The 10,815-nt window shown below is 58.8% G+C and overlaps 1 protein-coding gene across 2 annotated transcripts; it reads left to right on the forward strand.

The window, feature by feature from the left end:
• The first annotated feature begins 19 nt into the window (after nt 1-19).
• Nucleotides 20-9,958, forward strand: BUD13 (BUD13 homolog). Of its 2 annotated transcripts, XM_064173148.1 has the most exons (12): nt 20-194; nt 542-632; nt 1,892-1,976; nt 2,153-2,210; nt 2,804-3,917; nt 3,996-4,281; nt 4,718-4,977; nt 5,364-5,451; nt 6,963-7,101; nt 7,555-7,739; nt 7,855-7,936; nt 8,777-9,958. In XM_064173148.1, the coding sequence occupies exons 1-12, from the start codon at nt 67-69 to the stop codon at nt 8,868-8,870; spliced, it is 2,610 nt and encodes an 869-aa protein (XP_064029218.1). In that variant the 5' UTR covers nt 20-66; the 3' UTR covers nt 8,871-9,958. The 2 variants fall into 2 exon arrangements, with proteins under 2 accessions (XP_064029218.1, XP_064029217.1); XM_064173147.1 differs by having other exon boundaries at nt 2,804-4,281.
• Nucleotides 9,959-10,815: the final 857 nt, after the last annotated feature.

A 10,815-nucleotide genomic window follows, 5' to 3' on the forward strand; every position in this document is an offset into this window, starting at 1 on the left:
GGCCCCGCCCACATCCGCTTTAGCTCCGCCCTGGGCGCTCTGGCGTCACTTCCGGCCGACGGCAGAATGGCGGCGCAGGGCCTGTCCAAGGCCGAGTACCTGCGGCGGTACCTGAGCGGCCCTCCCGCCGCCGAGGCCGCCCAGCCTCGCCGCCGCCGCAAGAAGAAGCCGCCGGGTGGTGCCGGGAGGACCGGGTGAGTCGCGGGGAAAGGAGAGGCCGCGGCCTGCGCCAGCTGCCGCGTCTCGCCGCAGGCCCTACCCGCCGCGGTGCGTGTCTGTGGGTCTCTGCCTAGGGGCTGCCGCCAGGACCCTCTTGGCCTCGTCGGGGCTCTCCAGGAGCGTTTTCCTTGGCTAGAAATGCCTGGGATCCTCCCTCGGCTCGGATCTTCTTCCCCCGCCCCCCCTCCCAAGCCAGAAATGCCCACCCCTAGCTCAGAACTCCTCCCGTTGCCGTCCCCACCTTTGGGCCGGCTGACGGGACCCAGGCTGCTGCCTTCCTTGCCGGTGACCTGACGGCAGTGCTCCTTCTCCCCGCTCTCAGGATGAGGATCGTGGATGATGATGTCAGCTGGAATAGCATTGCTGCTGTCCAAGAGAAGGAAGAGGAGGAGGATGAAGCAGACATGCCTGTGGTGAGCAGAAAATTGCAGTCAGAAGTGGTTTCAGGAACCAGATTTATGGTCACCATGGAGGCTCTTTTGGGGAAGGGCTTGCTGAAACTCATCCTCACCTGCCTCTCTTGGTAGGTTCTGTGATAGAATCATAGAATCAAGCAGGTTGGAAGAGAGCTCCAAGCTCATCCAGCCTAACCTAGCACCCAGCCCTGCCCAGTCAACCAGACCATGGCACCAAATGCCTCATCCAGGCTTTGCTTGAACACCTCCAGGGACGGTGCCTCCACCACCTCCCTGGGCAGCCCATTCCAATGCCAATCACTCTCTCTGACAACAACTTCCTCCTAACATCCAGCCTAAACTTTCCCTGGCACAACTTGAGGGGCAGGGGCAGGGGATAGGGGCAGGGGATAGGGGCAGGGGAGATTCCTGTTTGAAGCACAAAGTGGTTGGATTAGTTCCCTGTAGGTTAAAGTAGCCTTTACAAGTGCCAGAAGCACATGATAGAGCCTTGAGGGCCTTAAGATAGCTGCTTAAGGTGAGGCAGAAGGTACCTGTGGGTTGCAGGAGCCTGCTGACCACTTGTGATGGTTTGGGAGTTACTCATCCCCCCTACTCACCCAGACTAGACTCAGCCAAGCTGGAAGTGAAGGAATGAAGCTTTATGGCCACAGCTTAGCACAAGATACAAGCAGATGCCCACAGTGTTTACAGCTATAGGCAAGTTAAAGGTCATACAGAAACACAACAGCCCTCCCAGAAACCAGAGTCCCCAGGAGAGGCTCCCAACCACCCTTTCACCTTCTTTCCACCCTTCTTCCTTATCCCAGAGCTTGCCTTATGTGCAAGGTGAGTTTGGAGGATTGGCAAGGGGGGTTAGGAGCAGAAGGATTAGGTACACAGAAGCAGCCCAGGGAGAAGCACAGACTCCCAGACACAGAGACACTGTGTCTTATACATCTCAGCAGGCCTGTGAGTGCAATAGACATCAGCACTGCTTTCTTTTCACAGCCTGTAAGATACCTTTTCCCCACTAAAATATTCCACTTAGCCTCCAACCAGCACACCTCTGCAGTGTGCTTTGTGGCGTGGAAATTTGGCAGCCAAGAGGTGAGCGCTGGGAGTTGAGAGCCTTGGGAAACAGCTTTGAGACCCTTCCCAGCCCTGCAGAAAGGCAGCTAAATGATGGTCACCCATCAGAGCAGTTAGGTGTGAGGGTTGGTGCTAGAGGGCAGGAATCCCTTCTCTCCCCAAAGCCACCTTCTCTGTGTGCTCAGGTGGCAGAGTTCATCGATGAGCGCCCTGAGGAAGTGAAGCTGATGGAGGAGTTCCGAACTAACGCTAAGTGGAAGCTTCTGGGAGGTGAGAGCACAGCAGACCATTTCCCCCCTCTCCTCCTGAGTGTTTGACTGCTCTAGACAAGGTCATTGCAAGTTAAACACAGTGGTGGCTGAAGGGGAATCAGTCCTTGAGCTGCTGAAGAGATGCTGAGCCACAGAAGCCTGACGGTGGTGACCTTCTTGCTTGTCTCCCTTCAGACCAGAACGAGGACTCGCAGAGCTCAGGTGTTTCAGTACCTGCCAAGCCCACCACGAGGTATGCAGCTCCAACTGAGCACTCCCCTGCTGGTTGAGTTCTGAGTGTGCCAGAGACACCTGGGAGATGAGCCAGTGGAGCTCAGCAGAGTGCTGAGGGTGGTGGTGGTACCACCCAGCCCTTTTCTGAGAGCATCTGTGGGATGTTCTGAGGTTGCACAGCACCCAGGCTCTGTGGGAGTGTGGTGGGGTCCTGCCATGTGAGGTGGTGCTGATACAAGGGCACAAAGTGGAGGGACATTTCTAGCCTGAATGCCACAGGTGTCCCTAGAATCACAGAATTAACCAGGTTGGAAAAGACCTCTAGGTCCAACCTGTCCCCTAACCCTTCTAATTAACTAACCTATGGCACTAAGTGCCTCATCCAGCCTCCTTTTAAAGACATAAGATTGGAGCTCTCCCATGAGCCAGGTTGCTTCAGAGGGCTTTTGGGATCAACTGCGGGCACTCCACAAAGCTGCCCAATCGTGTGGATGTCAGCTCAGAGGAGTTTTCCTCCTGCACCAGCACTGCTGGCTTCTGGGGTTTGCTTCCCGTCTGGAGAGCGCAGAACGCAAGCGACCTAACTCAGATTGTCACCTTCTGCCCCGCCAGGCGCCAGCACCACGGCTCCCCGGACAGCTCCCCAGCAAGGAAGCTGCGGCACGACGCGGACAGATCCCCTGCCAGGCGCCAGCGCCAGGGCTCCCCAGACACCAACCCACCGGGGAGGAAGCGCCACGACACCCCGGACCTGTCCCCTGCTAGGCAGGATGGAAACCACTCTGCCAACCTCCCGCCTGTCAGGCGCCAGCGCCACGACTCCCCGGACCTGTCCCCTCCCAGGCGCCAGCGCCACGACTCCCCGGACCTGTCCCCTCCCAGACGCCAGCGCCACAACTCCCCGGACCTGTCCCCTCCCAGGCGCCAGCGCCACAACTCCCCGGACCTGTCCCCTCCCAGGCGCCAGCGCCACGACTCCCCGGACCTGTCTCCACCAAGAAGGAAGCGCCATGACTCCCCAGACCTGTCCCCTGCCAGGCGAGGTGGAAACCACTCTGCCAACCTCCTGCCTGCCAGGCGCCAGCGCCACGACTCCCCAGACCTGTCCCCTCCCAGGCGCCAGCGCCACGACTCCCCAGACCTGTCCCCTCCCAGGCGCCAGCGCCATGACTCTCCAGACTTGTCTCCACCACGAAGGAAGCGCCACGACTCCCCTGATCTGTCCCCTCCCAGGCGCCAGCGCCATGACTCCCCAGACCTGTCCCCTGCCAGGCGAGGTGGAAACCACTCTGCCAACCTCCTGCCTGCCAGGCGCCAGCGCCACGACTCCCCAGACCTGTCCCCTCCCAGGCGCCAGCGCCACGACTCCCCAGACCTGTCCCCTCCCAGACGCCAGCGCCACAACTCTCCAGACTTGTCTCCACCACGAAGGAAGCGCCACGACTCCCCTGATCTGTCCCCTCCCAGGCGCCAGCGCCATGACTCCCCAGACCTGTCCCCTCCCAGGCGCCAGCGCCATGACTCCCCTGATCTGTCCCCTCCCAGGCGCCAGCGCCATGACTCCCCAGACCTGTCCCCTCCTAGGCGCCAGCACCACAACTGCCCGGACCTGTCTCCACCACGAAGGAAGCGCCATGACTCCCCAGACCAGTCTGTCCCCAGAAGGAAGCACAATGGCTCTCTGGACCTGTCCCCCCCCAGGCGCCAGCGCCACGACTCCCCTGACCTGTCCCCCCCCAGGCGCCAGCGCCACGACTCCCCTGACCTGTCCCCCCCCAGGCGCCAGCGCCACGACTCTCCAGACCTGTCCCCCCCCAGGCGCCAGCGCCATGACACCCCTGAGGTCTCCCCAGCAAGGCTCAGCTCAGCAGTGGGGAGAAAGGGCAGCGAGAGGCCTGGGGCAGGGCAGGGAGAGCAGCCCCCGCTCAGACGCGGTGCCTCTGACAAGTCCTGGTCGCGTCAGAAGCATGAGGCCAGCCCAGACCTGTCCCCTCCCCGGAGAACAAGGCAGGATCCTGGCTTGGAGCTGTCGCCACCCCGGAAAAAGAGGAGTGGATCACCTGGTGTGAGGAAGCAGAGCAGGCTAAAAGGTGAGGGAGTGGCAGAGCTGCTGCTGCCTGGCTTGGCTGCCTGCCTGCTCCCTGAGCACCTTTGTGTGCTCCCAGGAGGTGAGAGGTGTGGGGCTGCCAGCCTGCAGTCAGCGAGTGGCAGCGAGTTGGTTGGCACTGCTGTTGGGGCACCAGCTGCTTGTCAGCCTGGTTTTGATCAGCTGCTCCAGAACTCACCTAGGAGTCAGCTGGCCAAGGTTTACCCATGGCCAAGAGGCAAAGGGCATCTCTGGCCTGTCTCCAGGCAGTGACTCCTTCAGAAGCAGGAGAATTCAGCCTCTTGTCTTCTCCCTACAGCTTTGTCATCTCTTGAGCTCTGGATTTTTCTAGGTTTAATCTCCTTCCCCCTTGTGTTTAGTCCTCTTGCAGGACTCCTCCTGCCCAGTTCTGTGAGGTTTGGGTTGTGTCTTCACTGCAGGAGCTTCTCCAACCACCAAGAAGCTGAGGCACGACTCTGAGTCTCCATCCCCAAGGGGTGCCCGGAACACCTCGGGTGCAGCTCGTGGGCTCAGCTCCCCAAAGTGTGGTGCACTCAGGAGGAGTCCCAGCAGATCTCCAGACTCTGATTTATCCCCTCGACGACGGATCCTGCCTGCTGGGAAGGAGCAGCACAGGTCCAGGAGTCCCCATGAGCCCTCTCCTCATCAGCACCATGACCCCAAGGGATCTCCCAGGAAGGTAAAGCTGTCACCTTTGTGTTCAAGCTGTGGACAGACAACTCTAAAAGCTCATCAAGGCCAGGTTGGATGAGGCCTTGAGCAGCCTGGGCTAGTGGGAAGTATCCCTGCCAATGGCAAAGGGGTTAGGACTGGATGATCTTTAAGGTCCTTTCCAACCTAAACCATTCTATGAAACTATGAACTTTCCACCCTGTGGAGAGGAGATTTGTCCTGCAGCCATGCCAGAGCCTCTGCATTAGGAGCAGGGCGAGAGAGAAGATCTGCTCAGCCCTCCCTGCTGCAGGAGGTGTGGGGAAGTTGCTCTTGAGAGTGCCAGCCAAGTGGCTCTGAAGCTGTCTCTGCTGTCAGCTGGCAGTGACTTGGGTGGGTTTGTTTGCTCTGCAGGTCCAGGCTGGCCTGGTGTCAGCTGATGTGCTGTGGAGGGAGCAGCAGGAGCTGAGGAGGCACGAGAGGAGTAACAGGCACCTGGAAGGTAGGGGCTGCACTGCAGACACTGCCTGGGCACACAGACCCTGCTGTTGGGGAGAAGGAAGCTGTGCAGCAGCACCTGGGCTTGCTGCTGGATTCCCTGGGCAGGGTCACAGAGCCTCAAAAGATTTGTGAGTGGTGATTTCTGAGCAGTGAAATCAGGGCAGGTCAGAGGAGGTCCTCTTCTGCTGAGGTCTGAAGCAGCAGCCTGAGACTCAAGGGGCACAGGGTAGAAGCTCAGGGCTGTAACTGTGACCCTGTCTCGTTTTGGATGTTCTGGGGTTGTGTAGTCTGAAGAACCTCATGAGTTTCAACAAGAACAAGTGCTAGGTCCTGCAGCTAGCTCAAGGCAATGCCAAGCACAAATCCAGGCTGGAGAGCAGCCCTGAGGAGAGGGACTTGGGGGTGCTGCTGGAGGAGAAGCTCAGCAGGAGCCAGCAGTGTGCACTTGCAGCCCAGAAAGCCAAGCAGAGCCTGGGCTGCAGCAGCAGAAGTGTGGCCAGCAGGGCCAGGGAGGGGATTCTGCCCCTCTGCTCTGCTCTGCTCTGCTGAGACCCCACCTGGAGTCCTGCATCCAGCTCTGGAGCCCCTGGGACAAGAGGGCTGTGGAGATTCTGGAGAGTGTCCAGAGCAGGGCCAGGAGGATGCTGAGAGGCTGCAGCAGCTCTGCTGTGAGCACAGCCTGAAAGAGTTGGGGCTGTGCAGGCTGGAGCAGAGGAGGCTCCCAGGTGACTTTCCTGTGGCCTTGCAGGATCTGAAGGGGGCTCCAGAAAAGCTGGGGAGGGACTTTTGAGGGTGTGAGGGAGTGTCAGGAGTCGGGGGAATGGAGCAGAGCTGGAGGTGGTGAGAGTGAGGCTGGAGGTGAGGAGGAAGCTGTTGAACAGGAGAGTGGTGAGAGGCTGGAATGGGTTGCCCAGGGAGGTGTTTGAGGCCCCATGGCTGGAGGTGTTTGAGGCCAGGCTGGCTGAGGCTGTGTGCAGCCTGCTCTAGGGTAGGGTGTCCCTGGGCATGGCAGGGGGCTTGGAACTGGCTGCTCCTTGTGCTCCCTTCCAACCCTGACTGGTTCTATGATTCTATGAAAAGGAGACAGAGGGGGCACCTTGTGGCTCTTCACACCTCCCTGAAAAGAGGTTGGAGACAGGTTGGGGTTGGTCTCTTCTCCCAAGAGACAAGTGGTGGGACAGGAGGATACAGCCTTAAGCTGCACCAGGGAAGGTTTAGGTTGGACCACAAGGAACAGTATCTTCCCTGAAATTGTTGTCAAGCTCTGGACCAGGCTGCCCAGGGCAGTAGTGGAGTCCCCATCCATGGAGGGATTTGAGCTGTGTGGATGTGCTGCTGAGAGCCATGGCTTAGCGTGGCCTGGCTGGGGGACTCCATCTGGAAGGTCTCATCCAACCAGACCGCTGCTGTGACAGCTCAGAGGCTGGGATGAGCAGCAGTGAGGCTCAGAATGGTCTGGAGAGAACCAGATATTCCAACAGGCCTGAGCTGAGGCATCTGCTCCCCCCTCAGAGGAATCCAGGCATTCCCAGACAGTGTTCCGGGACAAGTCTGGCCGCAGGAGGGACCTGGCGCAGGAGCAGCTGGAGCAGAGGCAGAAGGCGGCGGCGGAGGCGGAGCGGAACGAGCTCTATGCCAAGTGGGGCAAAGGGTGAGGTGCTCACAGCTCCCTGGGGGGGGGGCTGGGGCCTTGCTGCAGCCTGGGACCCCTCACTGCCTGCTTCTGAGCCCAGTTGTGGTGCCCCTGCCAGCGGCGTGTGGGTGCTGTGCCACTGCTCTGAGTTTGAGGCTGGGGTGGCAGCATGGGGGAGAGCCCTTTGGATGTGAGGGTGCTGGAGCCCTGGAGCAGGCTGCCCAGAGGGGTGGTGGAGGCTCCATCTCTGCAGACACTTCCAGCTCACCCGAGGGTGGTTGTGTGCAACCTTCCTAGCAGGGGGCTTGGACTCAATGGTCTCCAGAGATCCCTTCCAAGCTCCACCCTTCCCTGATTCCCTCAGTGTCCCCTCTGTGGCTGGATGTGTGCTGGGAATGCTGCAGGCAGGCTGGCAGCTGAGGCCAGCAGGTGATTGTTGGCTGTGGGGTGAACCCTGGTACCTGTCTGCAGGCTAGCCCAGGACAGGCAGCAGCAGCAGAACGTGGAAGATGCCATCAAAGAGATGCAGAAGCCCTTGGCTCGGTACATTGATGACCAGGACCTGGACCAAATGCTGCGGGAGCAGGAGAGGGAGGGAGACCCCATGGCTGACTTCATCAGGAAGAGGAAGGCCAAGGAGAACAAAGAGAAGAAAGGTTTAGATGCTGCTGGGCTCGTGTGTGGCTGGTGGCAGCCTGGGAACACCCCTGAGGCTGGGGACAAGGTGACCATGGCAGGGGAGTCAACAGGGTTTGCTCTTCCTGTCCCTAGAAAAACCGAGGTACAAGGGACCAGCTCCACCACTCAACAGGTTCAACATCTGGCCTGGGCACCGCTGGGATGGTGTGGACAGGTATGTGCTGGGCCAGGGGGGTTGGCAGTGCCAGCAGGAACACACAGAGGGTGGCTGCAGGGCTCTGAGTGTGAGGATTCCCAGCTAGCAGAGGGTGAGGTGGTTGGCATTAGAGTCGTGGAGTCATTAAGGTTGGAAAAGCTCCCTAGGATCATCCAGGCCAACCAGCAACCCAACATCACTGTGGCCACCAAACCATGACCCCAGGTGCCATGGCCATAGATTCCTTGAACATCTCTAGGGCTGGGGGACTCCACCACCTCCCTGAGCAGCCTGTGCCAATCCCTGACCACTCATACAGGGAAGGAATTTTTCCTAACCTCCAACCAAATCCTCCCCTAGTGCAACCTGAGGCCATTTCCCATCCTTGCCCACCTCTGTGCTCCCTGGAGGCCAGTCAGAAGGAACTTGTGGCTGTCCTTGGGTGTGCTCCAGCACTGGAGCCTCACAGTTACCCTTTGGAGCTGATGTTTGCCTCATCCATCCCCAGCCTTCCACCCAGGCCTCCAGTGAGGCTGAAGGTGCTCACTTCATAGACTCACAGAATGCTTTGGGTTGGAAGGGACCTTGAAGATCATCCAGTTCCAACCTTCTGCCATGGGCAGGGACACTTCCCACTAGGCTGAGTTGCTCAGTTGCCAGTGGGTGACGACTTGTGCCCCTTTGGGGCAGGAGGGAGCAAGGGTGGTGCTGTCAGCCTGTTTCTTGCTGTTGCTTGCTGCAGATCAAGGTGGAAGCAGAGTCAAAGTGGTGGAGAGCTCCTAAAGCTCCTCAAAAGTGTCACTGCCTTGGAGAAGCTTCTGCACAGCAGCCCAGGGTGGTCTTGGTGTCTCTTTGCAGGTCCAATGGGTTCGAGCAGCAGCGCTTCGCCAGGATGGCCAACAGGAAGGCGGTGCAGGAGCTGGCATACAAGTGGAGTGTGGAGGACATGTAGAGGAACCACCATGGGCTGCTGCTTGGGCAGTTCCCCTGCCAGGCTCTGCCTCGACCAAGCTCTGTCCTTGGTGCTCAGCATCCCTGTGAAGCATCTCCCAAGAGGCAAAGCTGAGTGGAGAGCGACCAGGGAGGAGCCAGAGAAGGCACAAACTGCAGCGGCGCTGCCTGGAGACTGCAGGGGCTGAGTGGTGACCTCTGCTCTCTGTTGTTCTCCTTGGAGGGGCTGCAGATGCCTTTCTGGTCCTTTTCCTTCTACCAAACTGCAGGAGCTCTCCTCTTAATTGTTTGATGCCAAATGCTTTGTCCTCTGAGGGCATTTCCCAAGCCTTCAGGTGTCCTAAATCTCAGGTTTTTCCCTCGTGGTGAAAGTGCTGAACTCCTGCTTCCTGGAGAAGTGAAGCCCCATCCAGTCTGCTCCAGAGCTTCACTTGGGCTGGAGTTGTTCCTGAGAGCAGCTGTAGCCCCAAACTGTCATGGTTTTGCTGCTCTTCAGTTCATGGATTCAGCAAAGCTCAGCTGCTGCAGTCCTGTGTGAGCAGGAGGCTGCTCCCTCTCTGTAGCACCTGCTCTAGAATGCTGCCTTTGACAGGAGAAATCTTCAGGAGCCCCAGCAGCCCTTTTGGGGTCCATTCCTTGTGGAAGCAAAACATCTGGAGGGGGTTTAGGTTGCATCCCCTGGTGGTTACGAGCTGATGAGTCCATCCCCAGTGCTGCCTGGGGGCTTGTCTCAGTGCCAGCCCTAACCCCAGGCTGCCCAGCAGAATTTGTTGGGCTCAGAGCTGAGGCCCAGGCAGGGAGCACAGCAGTGGTGGAAACAAATCCAGCTGCTGTCAAATCCAGCTGCTCTGCATCCCAGGGTGCAGAGGGAAAGGCAGGCACAAGTTTCCATGGCAGTGCTTGTCTTGTGCAGGCATCAGTGGTCAGAGTAGCCCTCTGGGGGTCCTGGCAGGTGAGGAGTACAAGGACAGAGGCTTCTTGAATGGGAGAGGCTGGAGGCTTGCTGCCCTGGTTTGTGTTGCCCCTGTTGTGTTGCAGTCCTGGGGCTGTCTGTACCCCTGTCAATTACAGCTGCCTTTTTTTACTGTGTTTGGTGTGCTGCTGCTCTTTCCCTGTGGGAGAGGAGGAGGAGGGTCAGGGATTGTGCTGTCCTCCAGTCCCCTGGGAAGGGCTGGAAAGTGATTTGGAGGTGGGAGGAAGTGTGGGGCTTTGGTGGGAGCACAGAGCTCCACTTCCTCAGTTAGGAGTGTTCTCCAGCTGGGCTGTGGATGCCTCCTCCCTGGGGGTGTTCAAGGCCAGGTTGGATGAGACCTTGAGCAGCCAAGTCTTGCTGAGAGGCCTCTGCCTATGGCAGGGGGTTTGAGTGGATGATTTCTGAGGTCCCTTCTACCCTGAGCCATTCTGTGACTCTCTTCCTCCTGCTTGGGGCAGTGAGAAGTGGAGGCTGTGCCCTCAGTCTGCATCCTGCATCCCCAGGGCTGCCCTATCCCAGATGTGTCTCTGTCTGAGTGCCATGGAGGCAGAGAATGGATGTGGCAGAGTCAGGAATGATACAAATAGAATGACTTTGTTTTCTTGCAGGGCCTGCCCCCAGACTATCTGCAGAACTACTTTAGGTTTAGTTACAGCTTCTAATTCCATTGGGAATTCTTTAAAGGATGTTGTGGACACATTTACTGTGTCCAATTCAAGAGAGATGTTGAGGTGTGTGAAGGTGCTCAGAGAAGGGCAGCAAGGCTGGGGAGGGGCCTGGAGCAGAGCCCTGTGAGGAGAGGCTGAGGGAGCTGGGGGGGTGCAGCCTGCAGCAGAGGAGGCTCAGGGCAGAGCTCATTGCTGCCTGCAGGGAGGCTGTAGCCAGGTGGGGTTGGGCTGCCAATCACCTAGGGACAGAAGAAGGGGACACAGCCTCAAGCTGTGTCACGGCAGGTTCAGGCTGGATGTGAGGA

Source organism: Pogoniulus pusillus, chromosome 38, assembly GCF_015220805.1.
Source record: "Pogoniulus pusillus isolate bPogPus1 chromosome 38, bPogPus1.pri, whole genome shotgun sequence".
Classification (NCBI taxonomy): Eukaryota; Metazoa; Chordata; class Aves; order Piciformes; family Lybiidae; genus Pogoniulus; species Pogoniulus pusillus.